The sequence below is a fragment of the Urocitellus parryii genome, chromosome 1 (genome assembly GCF_045843805.1).
Source record: "Urocitellus parryii isolate mUroPar1 chromosome 1, mUroPar1.hap1, whole genome shotgun sequence".
Taxonomy (NCBI): domain Eukaryota; kingdom Metazoa; phylum Chordata; class Mammalia; order Rodentia; family Sciuridae; genus Urocitellus; species Urocitellus parryii.
Window position 1 is genome coordinate 46,231,291 of NC_135531.1, and position 17,066 is coordinate 46,248,356.

The 17,066-nt window shown below is 37.2% G+C and overlaps 1 protein-coding gene across 7 annotated transcripts in view; it reads right to left on the minus strand.

Moving 5' to 3' along the window:
• Positions 1-777: 777 nt before the first annotated feature.
• Pde4d (phosphodiesterase 4D) overlaps positions 778-17,066 on the minus strand; it is a 514,775-nt gene continuing 498,486 nt past the window's right edge. For all 7 annotated transcript variants that reach the window (XM_077800282.1, XM_077800279.1, XM_077800281.1 and 4 more), the window contains 6 exons: positions 16,025-16,189; positions 14,851-14,950; positions 6,781-6,935; positions 5,667-5,789; positions 4,987-5,169; positions 778-4,439 (listed from right to left, as the gene is read on the minus strand). In XM_077800282.1, the coding sequence (XP_077656408.1) occupies positions 4,026-4,439; positions 4,987-5,169; positions 5,667-5,789; positions 6,781-6,935; positions 14,851-14,950; positions 16,025-16,189 (1,140 nt within the window). In that variant the 3' untranslated portion in view covers positions 778-4,025. The remainder of the gene's footprint in view (positions 4,440-4,986; positions 5,170-5,666; positions 5,790-6,780; positions 6,936-14,850; positions 14,951-16,024; positions 16,190-17,066) is intronic.

Sequence of the window (17,066 nt, forward strand, 5' to 3'; positions counted from 1 at the left end):
ACTAAAAAATAAATATTAAGAAAATCTCTCTCTCTCTTTTAAAAAAAATGGTGTTTAAATTGATGTGGGTTTACTTACATATAAAAAATTTGGTTGATCTTAATCAAAGAAAAATTTTAAGGTTAAAAAAAGGACTTTCTCTATATGATACAGTCTCTTAACATGACTGAAAGCTAATGGAACAGATAACTAACCAAGATGAGTGACACATGGCTCCAGTTTCAAATCAAGTTCATTTCCCTATGAATTTGTGGAAGCCAAAAGATTTTCAATAATCACTGGACAATAATATATTTCCCCAGTAGTGTCTGAAAGTAAAAAACCATCAAATATAACTAGCTGAAGTAGCTCCTTATCTACATCTGGAAATAATTATCACACATGCAGTGTCACTCCATGGCAAGAAGTACCTACAAGCTTCCATCTTGAAAGGGTTCCAAGATGTGTCAGAGGTGTTTTGACTTTATAAAATCCAGCTACTTCCAGAAATCCAATCAATTGAAAGCTTGGATATAAATGCCCAGCCCTAGCCCCACCGTTACCTTACTTAGAAATGCAGCAAAACAGAAGAAAATATTGATTAAAGTTAAGGCACAGCCCTGGGACCAAAGACCTGCAGCTATGTTATTTAAATTTATATATCTTTATGTATTTTATAGTTTTCTTGAATCTTCCATAAACAAGCTCTAAGGTGACAAGACTATATTACAGGAGAAAAGAAAAATGTACAAGGAGTATGTATACACACCATTCATTCTCTCACCAAGAGTTTCCAAATATATCAACACCATCCTATCACGGGATGATGTTTTAATAAGAACTGATAATTTACAATTAACATTACAGTATGTACATTGCAATAAATACATGGTTGTAAACAGACAAACAAGACTGTATTACAGGTAAGGTCATTTGGTGAGAAAAAATGCATGGCACAAAAAATAAATATGCATTCAAAAATTATCATAAAGCTTTCTGTAAAATCCATTTCATTCAAGTTTTTTCTTTCCTCATCTGTAATTTGTTCTATCTACATTATTTTCTTGTGAATTTTAACTGATGCAAAAGAAAACAAAATTAAAACAGCATTATTGTGTTCAGTAACTTGCAAGCTGAAATGTACTCGTTTTATGCAAACTTGGACATAATTTTTTCCCCATACAGTACCCAGATATTGCATTTTCTTATGGTGTTTTAGGAAATGTAAAGCCACTTGTAAAACCTACTTCTTAAAGCAGTGTGTATTTCTGAAGCACATTTTGGAGAGAAAGAATGGGGGGGGTGGGGCATACAGGAGGGAGGGAGAGAGAGAGAGAAGGGAGAGGACAAACAGATTGTACAGTGCATTAGTCTCTAACTCTTGGATATTATGCCTTTGCTACAATTTGATTGTCCATTGGTGGGTATCTTCATAACATGGGACCATTAAAAAGCAGAAAACTGTGGGGGAAAGCCTCTATTAGTGCAGTTAAAAACCCTTTCAGGTCTGGAATTTTTTTTTTACATATTGCTGTTTATTTTTTCCATTATTAATATTCTAGGCACTCTGAGAGGGAAATGCCAAGTGAAGGGAGAAAAAGGAAGGAATGAGAGTGATTTGGAAAGAGGAATAAACTAGATATTTTGCTTTTCCTTTGGGGCCTCTCATAGGGAAAATAAAATTAAAACAGGATTAAGTTTTCAAATATTCTTGTGAAACTAATTGGTCAAACATAAACCTCTATGTGCAAGATACCTGTCTATCTTTACAAGGGCAAAAGGGTGGAAATACAATAATTAGTTGATTCCTCTTCTGTACTATCTAAAAGATCAGAGACATACTTTTTTTCTATCAAAGGCTGTAAGCATCACTTGGATCTCAGGAAATTAAAACAGGGACTATCTTCAGCCTGGATTATTTTCCTGGCTGATAACTTTGTTCTGCAGTCCCCAGATGGCTCCATGAGAAGTTCCAAATGTGAATGTTTTTAGGGTTGTAATTTTTCTTAATGTTTCATGTATTTTCTGTTTAGTCAGATCTCTCTTTTAGTCTCTATCTTAATTTTTGGATATCAATGTGAAAGTGGATTATGTGAGTTCCAAACTCTTCACAGAAAAGGTAAACCCTTTTTTAAGAACTGACGTGGGAAGAAAGTTCAGACTAAACAGATGCTTCACGAGTCTAGCTGCTATCAGCAGAAGACACTGGGAATTCATCTTAAATATTAAAATACAGTTCCAGGAGCTAAAATCAGCCAAGAGTTATCTCTATTTTTTTTATTTAGGTAGAATCTTTTTACCAATCCAATACTTTAAACTATATCCTACCCTCTGGTGCTAGTACCATCATCAACTGCTTCTTCTTCAGCATGTTTAAGGAAAGTAGTTCCCTCCTTCAAGACCTAATTATGGATCAATGAAAACTGGTAAAGCAGTGCCTACATGTTACATGGCTATCCATTAAGAATGAGTAGCTGCTACATTTTAAGACAACTGCTCAAGGATACTCCTCACATAGTTCTTAATTGCATGGCAAAATCATAAAAGCCAAAGAGAACTTAGTTGTACTGGTGTTTGATAATATATTCAGTCACTATTCTTAAAATCTGTATAGTTAGCTGTACACTTTTCTCTATAACCTCAGAGTGAAAGCTAGTCATGACATACAACTCTCATGGTAGAAAATGAGTGCTAACCCTAACTTGACTACCTGTTTCTTTTCATCCATCAGAATGGAGATAATAGATTTGATAAGACCCCATCTAGTGAACATGGACAGAAGTTCAAACACACATTAAATAATAAAGCAGCACAAGGGGGAAACATTTTTCTTACTATAACTGGCAATAACAATAAAAATGAGCACACAATGTGTGGGTTATTAGAAGGACATGCAATTATGAAATGCATGTCTCTTGACAGAGCAAAAAGTCATCAGAAGACACTAAGTAGGAAAATATCTAAAAAAGACAGACCATTTTAGCTACTGGGTGTTTATATATCTCCCATTTGCTTCAGACAACACCAACTGATGATTGAGTTTCTATGAGACTTAAGACACATTTGATATAACACACATCAAAGTATTACAGAACAAATATTCACTTTGCACACTGTGAAGAAAAACATTGGTGGAGAGCAACTCTGCTTATCTAGAAAGAGTGAGATAAAAAGCAAACGAAGACTTACAAAAAGGGTTTCCAGCAACATAAAGTTGTTTTTTTGTTTTAAAATATGGAAGTTGTTGGTATATAAAACAATGAATCACTACAAATCAGTTAATTTCTATGAACTATAAGGTGCAAGTAAAATTTGTAAATTAGATTTATCCAGTGTAGCACAGATTTGTACTGAAAACTTGCAAGTTACTCCTTAGAAAAAAATAATAACCAGTGGCAGATGAAGTTCTGAACATAGTTTTTTAAATATAATACCTCAATACATTTAATAATAAAAGTAAGCTCTACAAAAAATCTGTTTTACATATCATACAAAATGTAGAGGTGAGTGCAGCTCACTGAACCACACTATTTAGTCATGTATCAGGAAGACTTGAAATTAGAAAATTATGCAATTTCTGTGGCTCATCCTCCTCCTGGAAACAGACTCATGCTGTGTCCTATTTGTGACATTTTTGTTGCTCTATCCACTAAGTTCACTCCATCCATGTAATGCCTTCTTTCTTCCAAAAAATATTGCAAACAAATAAAAGAAACCCCAAATCCAATCTACTACTGGGCTGCCTGATGAGCCACTCTCCCTTGAAAACATTTTGGAGTTGATTTTATCTGCTTTGTCAGCTCTCCCAAGCTGAAATTCTGTTAAAATGTTCTCGAAGATATCCCCCTTGCTCTGATGACATGGAGGTGAAGAAACTGGTTACGATATTCCTGAGCGCCAGACTGAGTAGTCAAGGTCAGTTTTGTTCAACAAACGTCCTGGCAGATGAGAGTGAGGTGTGACCATGGTTGTGGCATGTGACATGCACTTTGGAAACAATTTTCTACTTAAAAAAAAAAAAAAAAGGCGTGACAGTCTCTGTACTGTTACGTGTCAGGAGAACAATCATCTATTACAGGAGCTTCCGGCTGGCTTTCCTCTTCTCCTACTGCCTCCTCTTCCACCTGTTCATCAAGGGGAATTTCAGTAGACTCCGAGTCTTGAGTACACAGAGTCTTGGAGTCACTGCAGCTAGTGTCTTCTTCGACTTGACTTCCACTGTCCTTTTCGGTGTCTGACTCACCATCTTCCTCTAAAGTTAGTTCAAACTGGAATTTCTCCGTTTGACCTGGCCGGCCCTCTTCTTGGTCATCAGGTGCGGGAGAGGGGCTCTGAGGGATTGTGCTCTGGTACCATTCACGATTGTCCTCCAAAGTGTCCAAAATATCCTGGGCATCAGGATGTACAAGGTCTGCCCATGTCTCCCAGAGAGGATGAACAATATAGTCTATGAAGCCCACCTAGTTAAAAAAAAAAAAGAAATCCAATATGAGCAGTCCAATTGGACTAAGAGACCATTAAAAAGATTAAGTAGATCATGGCCCACAAATATAACAGCAATCAGAATACTACTAACCTTAGTTTGGTAAAATAGTCATTATTTGAGACAAGAGACCATATAAAAGTGTTGTTTCTAGCTGGTGAAACTTTCTAGCCTCTAGAATGATTAGTAGTTCAAGAATATGTGCACAATGCAAAAACATTTTCAGTTATTTACATGGCAGGATATGGGGTCTGGAACTTATTTTAGAATAGTCAATGTGAATCTAGATAACTGAAATAAACAAATTCTCTATGTACATGAACATGGTTATAATGAATGAACAGAATGTCACACCAGTAGAAGCATGGTTATGTAAATCTAAGTTCTACAATTGCAGGTTTTCTATATCATAAGTGGTAAGGTGAAACTGATTCTGTCAAAAAAAAGTCCAAGAAAACACTATGAGTAAACAAATGCCAGCTGCATCTTTCTTCTCTCGGAAGGCTTTCTGTGCCATGCATTACCTGTGATTTTTCCACAGATGCATTGTGCTTGTCACACATGGGACTTATCTCCATGCCACGCTCCCTCTCTCGGTCTCCTTGGCGGAAGAACTCCTCCATTATCCGGTCTGTCCACTGGCGGTACAGTTGGAGAGGCTTTGTGGGGTTGCTCAGGTCTGCACAGTGCACCATGTTCTGAAGGACCTAAAGTAGACAGAGGAATTCTCTACTCAGCACTTGCTCCATTTTTTTTTTTTCAAACTAGAAATTCAAGTCGGATGACTGTGACACTTAAAAATACACGTAGTGTAAGATTTATTTCAAACAGCTCAACCAAGATGTGTCTGTGTGTGGTTCACACTTGTATAAATAGTTCCAAATTATGCCACTTCTACTGCATCTAAGTATCATAGGAGAAGCTGTTTATGTGTGTGGTTAATGAAATTCAGGCCTCCTTATGTGGATGGTTTTTGGGAGGTTTTAGATGTTTTTGTTTTTTAAATATATGGGCAACTAAAAAGAACAGTAAGTTTCTACCTGGTTAATTCTCAGGATGAGAGTGTGGGTAAAAATCCTGCCTATAGTTACTGAAAGTATAAGATGGGAGAAATGAATTTTTATCAAAGCAGAATACATAGCCACATGTGCATGTGTACACCAACACACACAAACACACAACACAAAGTCAAATAATGATTTACCTGAATCCTGTCAGAATAGTTATCAAGAAGAAGAACCCCAGAACTTGTCACTTTCTTAGTTTCAACCATAGTTTTCAAATCAGCCAGTAGATTCATGTGTTTTGACATGTCTGTTGCAAGTACCTTAGAAGATAAAGAATATTTTATTAAGTCCAAAGGGAAAAGTCAGAATTTGCATATGAAAACTTTTTTTTTTTCCAGAATGTGAAAAGGAAGGAAAACTACTATGACTTCTAATGGCAGTATATGGAAATGAATCCTTCTAGGGACACAATCTTTTCCCTTTGCTAACGACTCTTGGAAACCTAGCTAATTATGTACACTATGCAGAAACATCAGGCACTGACCACCACTTTCCTGGTGAAAACATGATGGTATCTCTGAGGATAAGATATCATCACACATTTTAATCTTTTCCCTTTGCTAACGACTCTTGGAAACCTAGCTAATTATGTACACTATGCAGAAACATCAGGCACTGACCACCACTTTCCTGGTGAAAACATGATGGTATCTCTGAGGATAAGATATCATCACACATTTTAAAGTTTTTTCATTTCCTGGACTAGAAAGTGGTTATTGGACTACAATGAGTGATTTAAGGTTGCTCACAGACCACTTCAGAAATAGTATTCTGGTTAATTTTCTGCTTATCCAAGAAAAATAATTCCTGTCTCTATAAGTACAAAGCAAGTAATTTTTTAGAAACAAGATATTTTTCTATGTCTCATAATCACTCTGAATAATACACATAGAGAAAATAGTAAAATCATGTATATCTCTAACTGGATGGAAAAAGGCAGGGGATATTCAAGTGATAGCCCAAGCCCTCTATTTTTGCTTATTCATCTTTTTCTGTCTGCCATGTGGAGCTCAGAAAATAAAAGCTGAATAATGAGGTTCAACTATTATTATTCTTAAATCCAAACTGTTTTAAGTAGACAACCTAATACAGAATAGCACTGCCAGCAACAGATGCAGCTTCTAGAACATAAAGGGCCATAGAAGTTTGGAATACACATGCTTTTACCTAATACTCTCATTCTCACATTTGAATTTTTTTAGACTACTTTCATCACATTTTTTTTTTTTTTTGCTTTTGTTAACTACTTACAATGTCAATGACCATTTTCCTTAAAGATTGTCTTTGCTTTTTGGTCAAATTCTGAAAAATGTCACAGTTTTCTTCCTGAAGCAACTTAAAGCCCACGGCCAAATGATGGTTCTCTAAGACAGAGGAGTCATTATACATCAAGGCAAGTTCAGAGTCTGAAAGGAAAAAAGGCAGATGATCACCAGAGCTGTTTAATTAGAGCTTATTTTTAAAGTTTTATGATACTTTGGGTTTAGGATGCAATTTCCCCTAAACTTCTCTGCCACCCTTACCATTACATGATAATAACAAGAAGAAAATACATTGAATAATGAAGGAGCAGAAATAACACTGGAACCTTTAGGAGTGGACTCCAATGTTACTGACACGTGGAGGGGCATTTCACTCTGTGGGCCTCAGCTGCCTCCAGACCTGATAAACTCAGCGGAATATGGAATTATTCTTAACATAGCAACATGTCTACAGCATAAGGTCTTATATTCCTGATAATTGTGGATTCTCTGCCCTACAACTTTTATGTGAGGATCATGCAATGCCAAGAAGTGTAGCAAGAAGCCTTGAGCCATGAACTCTAGTACTGAATCAGGAAATAATAAACATGATCCATTCAGTACCTGGCACACACTAATAACTATATAAAGCATTCTCTATTTTATTGATGGACCATGCATTTCTTTACAAATCCAAAGCCACAATTTTATTACAGAGAGACTAATTATGCTCATTTGTAAGAACTACCCTGGATCATCAAGAGTAAATTACAACATTCTCAATATAATGCTACTAATGAAGGCATAAAGACCATTTAATCTATTTCTCAGTCTTCACTGGCATGCGGGTAGAGGGTGGGAAGGTGCTACCACATAACTGAGGTCATGTACTTCATTTAGCAGACGCAGTTTAAGTGCATGTTCTCAATAATATTACAAAATACTGAATGATAGGAGTTGGCTCAGGCAATTATGCAAGCCAGTGAGTACATCATCTGCAAGTTGGAGAAGCAGAAAAGCCAGTGGTATAATTCAGTTCTAGTGTGACCACTGAGAATTGGAGCATGGGGAGACTGGTGTAAATTCTCTCTGGTAACCAGAAGCACTGGTGTCCAAAGGCAGGAGAATATGGATATCCTCGCTCAAACAGAAAGTGAGTTTGCCTTTCCTCCACCTTTTGGTTTCATTCAGGCCCTCAATGGACTGAGTGATGCCCACTGCACAGGTGAGGGGAATCTTCTTTACTCGACTTACTGATGTAAATGCTAATCCCTTCTGGACACACCCTCAAAGACACACAGGAAAGAATATTTACCAGCCATGTTGTCAACCCTTAGCCTAGTCAAGCCACACATAAAATTACCCATCACAAGGTTCACCCCTTGCCAAACTGGTACCTATATGCATTTCCTTAAGCTGTATTTAGTCTCCAAATAAAGATAATAATAAGGTAACAATTCCACCTAACAAGGTACAATTATAAACAGAGCACCCTTTCTCCATAAGAAGTAAAGCTCTAGAATGATGTTTACTCTTCTTGTGATATTCCACAACTTAAATACTATGATGCAAAATTAACAATAACTCAAAACTAATGTAAAGTCAAAACATTGTATATTACATGATGAGGGAAAAGGGGGAAAACAAAGAAAATTTCCCAATATAAGTATATTTACACACACAAAGGTGTACTCATGATGATTAGAGTCCTCATTTCTATAACTGGTCTTGTGCTCATAGCTGGTATTTATAACCACATTCTCCTCTTACTCATTCTTTATCTCCTTTGTCTTTAGAAAGTACCTAGTCATGGTTCTTTTTCTACTGGGTTGACCCAAATCTTCACACCTGGGAAGGACCATTACTAATTCCACCTGGATTGGGTTGTTGTAGTTTCCCATTGACCTAACTCACAATGGCATAGTAATGTAAGAGATACCATAAGAAATCTCCTGTATTCCACACACACATTCTTCCCTACCTACACTGTGGAGTAATAACCTAGTTTCCCCTTGACAGTCCACATCAGTCCTCACAGTTAACACTGTAACTCCTTTCTTGGTCTCTTCTTCATTTGGAGACAAAAGGAATCCAAAGGGGAATTCCTTCTAGGTCAGTGAATTATTATCATGCTTCCTGGTCATTACTCCCTATGGAATTAAGACCTATGGGCCACAGAGCATAATGTTGCCAGAAGAGAAAACAAAATTTTGCCTGTGGGGTAACTAGAGGTAATAGTGAATAGTGCTACTTCCATGTCCATCTTTGATTTCTGGACTTGTGACCCTTGGTTATGGGAGAAGTAGCATTAGATACTGAACACTGGTTTTGATTACATATGGCCTTCTGGAACACTTTGCCCCAGGCCTGAAAGGTATTGCCACCTGGCTGGTGCTGCAACGGAGGCTTCAAAAGGCCATTCCGCCATTCTAATCAAGCCAGTTGCTTCTAGGGGGTGGGCAGCCTTTGGCAGCTCTAAGTGAATCATGGCACAACTACTGAATCTGCTGAATCATATGGCTCAAGTGGCAGAGTAACCTGCACAGCAGCCTGCACTTCTGCAGAACCTTTTCTTATTCTGTGCCCCCACACAAAACCAGCAGCTCTTTAGGTCACTCGGCAGGAATAACAAGTAAGTTTCCTCCAAAATCCTAACTGGTACTAGGCATTGTGCCTTCTTTATAGTTGCAGGAGGGGCCAGATGTAACAATTTATCCCTCTCCTTAGAAGAGATATCTTACCATGCCCCATACCACTGGACCCTTAGAAATTTCACTAAGGCAGAAGGCTCTTGAATTTTATTTGGATTTATTTCCTAATCAATGTCCTTACTCTTCCAGTAGACATCCTGGGAAGCTTGGGGCTCACTTTGCATTGTATTTAGCCAATAACAGGAGAAGGTTCTGCCTTTGATTTCCAGCAATTTCAGCCCTGCAGCTACAGAGGGCTGGCACACCTAGAAGCACTTAGTCCACTGATGGAGGTGCTTGATCTGGGAATTCCAATCCCCATGCTCATCCCCTTACTTCACCACTTGATTCACTGACATCAGGAGTAACCAATCAATGTTATTACATTCCTGGGTTTCCTAAAAATGTGTGAGAGTATCATATGCAGAATCACTTAGCTCCTTGCTTTAAATGTAAGTGGTTGATTGAGAGTACTCAAGGCAGATATTTTATGTATAAACAGTTCTCCCCACAGACTATCAGTGCTTTCTCTCCTACTGGAAACAGCACTGCTGTCTTCAAACTTAATCAGATTAAAAAGCCAGTTCCAGAAACCCCATAATTAATTCAGAAAAGTCATCCTTAAAACTTTCTTCCTCTACATTCTTAGTTAAAAAATATCTATTATGGGTTATCCAGAGAAAAAGAACCAGTAGGATAAAGAGATATAGATATTTCAATGTGCTTATTAGGAACTGGCTCAGGTGATTATGGATGCCAATAAGTCCCAGGATCTGGAGAAGCCAGAGAGCTAGCTAGGGGTGCGATTCAGTCTGAAGATCTGAGTTAGGGAATGAATGTGGAGGAAATGGAAGGAGTGGAGAAAGTAATTGATGTAAGTCCCAGTTCACGTTTGAAGGCCCCAAAAGCAGTGGCATGGATATGTGAGAGCAGGAGAGGATGATGTCCCAGCTCAAACTGAAAACAGGAATTTGTCTTTTTCCACATCTTCTACTCTGTTCAGCCCCCAGTGGCTTGGATGATGTCCACTCACAATGATGACGATAATCTTTACTTAATTTGCTGATTCAAATGCTTATGTCTTCTGAAAACATTCTCACAGAGTCACCCCAAATCATGGCCAGCTCCTGGGCACGCCTAAGCCTGGTTAAGTTGTAAATAAAATTTACTCTCACATCCTTAGACCATAGGCCCCTGAAGGGCATTCTTGTGCTTTAGTACAACTGCAGATCCATTCCATATATACCTCTGCTTATATCTTCTTGATGAAAAACACTTTTAAGAGTAAATTAAGTGCATATTCATTGTATCAGGGTTTGAGGTTAAATGATCCTGAGCTTAGAAATCCAACAGACCTGGCTGTGAAATCAGCACCCCACCTCTCTTCCTTTGTTCTCATTTGTAAAGTAAGAACAACCCCTACAAAACTCCTGGGAGGATTATATGCCAATAACATTTATATAACAGAAATGTGGGGGCTTCTAGTAATCCCCCAGGAGTTTCCTCCGCAAACTGCAGAAACCTCATTTTATCAGCTCAGTCTAAGAAGGGAAACTGGAAACAATTTTTTCAACAGTAAGAGCCTGTTTAAAAGACACAGGAGCAAGAGAAGATTGGGCCTTAATGTGATGGTAAGAACATCCAAGTGCTGGATCCAAGCCTACAACAGGAGATTGGGCTGGCATGCTTAGGACTGGGGTGAAGACTGGGTATGGATACCACGAGTAAGAACTACCTCTCACTGTTACTACAGCTTCACTATGTTGAACCCAGAGCTTGAAAATGACAGCAGGCTACACTGTGACTCTAAGTTACGAAAGACAAGAGCAAAAGTCTTCAAAATGACTTCTGAACATAACATTTGTCCTTGAAATGGGGAGAGGAAGTGGTGGTTTTAACTTAATATTGGTGCTAAAGTCCAAGGGTTAAAGCTGCTTGCTCACTCCCTCAACTCCTCTTTCTGTGCCACAAGCCTGCACTGTTTCCACTGCCCTGAACACCATCACATGCCACATGTTCACGTAACTGTCTTTCCCAGCAGAATGCAGGTTCCTAATAGCCAACGCTCAATTTTGGCCACCCTGAATTCCTAGTGCCCAGAACCAAATTTAAATACATTGTTATTGGATAAAATAATCTCAATAGTTACAACTGTACCACATTTGTTAAAAATGAATTTACCTTCTTTTAAATGTTAGTTAGGTTTATGTAGAAAAACAAAACTCTCTATATAATTCACTAATATGACTATGGGAACTGTATTTTTAAATTAAATCAGAGAAATTAAAAAGTATATGCACTGGTTCTTAGATATAACTTCACCTTAATATGATATGATGCTTCTCTGCTCTTAGAAGCCAAAATATATATGCTTTGATTATGTACCTAATGTAAATAAGTCTTTCTCCCCACAACTTGGCCATCTTTGATATAATCAAAAAAGGATACTCTTCCAAGGAAAATGCAATGCTATGTATATTCTGTACTTTTTATAGTGCTTTATTTTTTTTTCCAGAAAATAAAGCTGTGAAGTTAAATAGATTTTTAATGACATTCTAGAATGTTCTATTCAAGACTTGATGATATAGTACACATTTTACAGGTTTAATTACCTATATTATCCTTAAAAATAAAAGACTTAAGGAGCTTCCCATGCGGAACTTCAATTTCTCTATGTCACTTTCCTCTGCATCCCCAAGTTTTCATTAAAGCTCAACCAATTCTGCCAGGCAGAAAAGATCTCTCTGCTTTTAGAACCTCCAAGCTGCTTAGAGTGAGTACAAGCACAACTGGTGTCAAATCATTTGGCACCCCAAAGTAACACACATCAAATGATTCATGAGAACCAGGATCACAACTGAAAAGCAGGACCATAACTGCACTGTGAACCAGCCCAGTGAGCCCTAGTGCTCCTCTGAGATTAGCCACATAACCCAAGGTATTCCTTTACCTCGCTGCACTCAACAGTCTCCTTTATAGTATAGCAGATAACTTTCCAACTCTGGGTTTATACATCTTATAATCAGGACTTTTTAGAGTTCCTTATTATAGAGAATGGATTCAATCTTTGGTTTTGGGCACACTGGAGTTCCAGCTCTGAGCCAAGAGCAGAGCTAGTGCTAGTGTGACTCACTGATGCTCAACTCATCCATAAATGTAGGAGAAAATACCAACTTAAGTCTGTTAAGGAAAAAAAAAGACATTGATAGCAGATCAAAAACAAAGGCATTGTCAGGAGAAGTGGCACATGCCTGGAAGACTGCAAATTTGAGGCCAGCCTCCACAACTTAGCAAGACCCTATCTCAAAATAAAAAATAAATAAAAAAAAGAGGCTGGAGATGTGGCTCAGAGGTTAAGCAATCCTAATTTTAATCACTGGTACTAAAAGTAAATAAATGTATAATACTGTTAATTTCACAAAGCTATTTATTACTAGTTATGAGAGATTTCTTTATTGTATGTTATGAAGATAAAACTTTTTTATTTTACCAGCTACTAAGCCCTTTCTGTGTTCTTCAAAGGAAAAAAAAAAAAAAGAACCTACCTCACATGATCCCTTGTCAAAAGCTTACTAGGGCAGTAATTCTGATCATGCCCTGTTACTATTATCAACCATGGGATACTTTCATACACCAAATGACAATGCTGATTCGTTTGCTCAGGAATAACACAGTCCCATCACACTCTAACATCAAAAATATTAGCAATCCAACCTAAGCTGCTCTGTGGATTGTGAGCTTTCCTGTGTTCCTGTAGTCCGATAGAAAGAAGATCATCACAGCATCACAGGTAGCAAGGAACTTTCAGGTTCAGGATTGTCATCTTTCCACCCCAAGTAGGTGACCAGAAAAATGAGCTTAGGTGGACATCTCTGGCTACTCTCTCAGTATTTATAATCATCCTCCAAATTTCTCCATCATGTGTTTCAGTGCCTCTTAAACTTCAATGGGTATTAAATTTATCGGTAGATGGGCTATGCTAGCTTAAATGACCTAACCTGTATAAATAAGTTCCTAAACCAAGCTTCTAACCACACATCTCTGGACACTTGTTCTAATCCTTTAAATATGTGGATCACTAAAGTGTACTTTACTGTAAGGTAGGACAGAGGCTGTTAAAAGAAAGATAAATAGATTTAAATAATCCTAAAGTGTGAGTTAAGTGTCTCAAAGCAAGATTGCATTTAATTTTTCTCTTTAGATCTGAGTACAGCCAAGTATAAGAAATAAACAGTAAGCATCCAGAATTGTACATGGCTAGATGGTTATCACATATAGGAAAACTATTATCCACAAATTCAAGCAGAAGGGGAAAAAAAGCAGATTTTTTTTCCAAAAATTTTTTTTTGTCTATTTCCTTTTTATTCTAAGATTGGAAAAGAAACAAGGGGGTATCCATATTCAACTGGCCAATTAACTACGGCTTGGGCAGATATCCCTCTTGGTTATCTTCACCTCACAACTTAAATCTACTTAGTGTGTTTTCTTACTAGGGATAGTCATTGATCCTAGACAGTCCTATATCCTCATTTCTCTTATCTTAAAATAAAAATCTTGATTTCCCTTTTAAGAAGGCAGATTATTAACATGAAAAAAATTTCAACAACTTGGCATTTTTTTCATATATAAAATTAAATTTATAATATTAATTTATTTTAGTGGCAAGGAATTAAATCGCAGTAAATGTTTAAGTAATTTACCTACTGACTTCAAGGACCAAATAACTTCTGTAAACCTAAGCTCTTTCCAAAGGAAGAGGTGGAACATCACCTCAACATTTCCTACAGAGGCTTGCTGTGCAGCTCTCAGAGATGTCCACATTGAATAGTCCTACCATCCTTACATTTCCAAATTCAGCAATGACTTGTTATACAGATTTGAGAGGTTACCACTGAGGAGAAAAAGACTGAATGATTAAAATATCAAATTAAGAGAGATGTTCCTGTCACCCTCATTACGAGATTTAAAAAGGAAAGAAGAGGGTTGGGCCTGCTGAGGGTGGGGAAAGGTGAGCTACAGCTTCTGAAGGGATGAAATGATGATCTACATAAAGTAAAGGTCTACTAGCACTCACTTTCACCTACCTTTGCTTTTATTTTTTTTAACCTTTAAAGGCAGCATAGCTACCTAAATGTCTCTTCCCATTTTTACTTTTGATTCTCCTTATGATCCCTATCTAGTGAAATAGCCACATATTATTTTCAGAGAAGTCCTGAACACATATTTTCAAACATCATAATGCCTCTTGGGATGTAATGATAATTTTCAGAGATAAATTACATTAACATACACTATCATTAAAACACATATTTACACATCTCAAAAGAACTTTATAGACCTGAAAAAAAATTTACACAGATCCTCAGAAAAAATCAGTGAACTTTACTTACTTGTATTGATCAGAAATTGATTTGACACACCAGGATGATCTACATCATGTATTGCACTAGCAAAAATTGCTGCAAGAATCTCCAAATCTGTAAACACAGCCTGGAAAATCAGATAATATCAATATTACTATTCTATAAGGATATGAATAAAAAGTATTAATAAAATGACAAATGACTTCCTAGAATTTAGATGGAAAACAAACCTTCAAATCACCATGTATTTTGAACAGACTTTTAGCTAATGAGGTACCTATAAACTTTTTAAGCATAATTCTGGAAGAAAATATTTCAACTTCATTATATCTGAGGATCATTATACTTTTTTTAAAAAATAGAAAAAAAAAGAGTGTCTTAATAAGACATGGGAAATTCTTTTCTTGGATCCAAATCAGGATTTCTCAACCTCAGCACTGTTCACATTTTGTGTCAGGTCACACTATGTGTGATGATGTCCTGTACTGGTACATTATAGATACTTAGAAGAATTCTTGGCTTGACCATGACATGCCAGTAGCATATATAAACAAAAATGTGATACAACCAAAAATTTCTCCAGGCATTCCAAGTGTCACTAGAAGCTGAGGGGGGGGGGGAAGGGGCAAGAAATCATCTACAGTTGAAAACCACTCAACTGAATGATGAGGTATTAACACAATTTCATACTGAGAACAATGCAAACTATATCCAAAAAGAGAATCTTTCCCAAAAATGATTAAGGAAATCAAATTGCTTTAGTAAACACTTAGCAGAATAACATCTTACGATTTTAAAAAAATTAAAGTATTTTTCCTAATAAATTCTATGGAAAATATCAGTGCATTCACTGTTTACATTTTATAAATTAATCATTCTTTGAACTCTAACTTAAAAAGTCATCAAAATGAATTTCCAGAAAACAAACAAAAGTCCAGATGTGCATTATGACATATCCACTGGATCATTTCAAAAGAAGAAATATAAACAGAGATTTAGGGATCTAAATCTCTGACCCACTTTTACAGACAAATTCATCAAAGCTGCAACTGCTTTATTAACCACAACATTTCTCCCCTGTAAGTCAACATATTTCCAATAAAGCCAATTACTATATGCATCACAAATTCCTCAGTTTGAAAGTTTAAGACACTCATGAATGGCAAGTTAGTGTTCTTAAGGTTTTTAAAAACAGATTTACCTCCAAAGCAGGTGTAGACAGTAGCACATGAGTGGACTGGACAACATCTGCAGCATGGATGTTGTTATGATAGGCCACATCAGCATGGTAATGGTCTTCAAGGGTCATAAGGTATGTAATTAGAGTGTCTACTGGAATTTTAAATGTTTTTAACAAATCCCGTTCCTGTAGGAGAAGATATCCTTGTAACATTTTTGTCTTTATATTTTTTTTAAAAAATGTTTCACACAGAATGTTAAAACAAACAAACAAGCCCCCCACCCTTGCACACACTCACACACACACACAAAACCACCAGGGCTTCCTACAGATGACTCAGAAACAGAAATAGCACTTTCCCATGTGCAGTGAGAGACATGGAAATATTTGGGAAGATCTAGGAACTTATGGGACAATATCAGAGTTGAGCTGTCCTTCTGGAGGACAATACTGCTTTATCCAAACCTAAGGTCTCAGGAATGTACTGCCTACTATAAAAGCTTCAGTATCCCATGACCATGGAGGCACCAGCGCTGGAGCACCATTGCCTCAGCCCCACCAGCTCCAACCTCATTCTAGAACTGGAGTTTCCCATTCCAGTCCCAGTGTATCAGTAACAGACTCAAATTCCATTTTTTTTTTTTTATAACCCAATCAATAAATGGGCCAAGGACCTGAACAGACACTTCTCAGAGGAGGACATACAATCAATCAACAAGTACATGAAAAAATGCTCACCATCGCTAGCAGTCAGAGAAATGCAAATCAAAACTACCCTAAGATACCATCTCACTCCAGTAAGACTGGCAGCCATTAGGAAGTCAGACAACAATAAGTGCTGGAGAGGATGTGGGGAAAAGGGCACTCTTGTTCATTGCTGGTGGGACTGCAAATTGGTGCAGCCAATTTGGAAAGCAGTATGGAGATTTCTCGGAAAGCTGGGAATGGAACCACCATTTGACCCAGCTATTCCCCTTCTCGGTCTATTCCCTAAAGCCCTAACAAGAGCATGCTACAGGGACACTGCTACATCGATGTTCATAGCAGCTCAATTCACGATAGC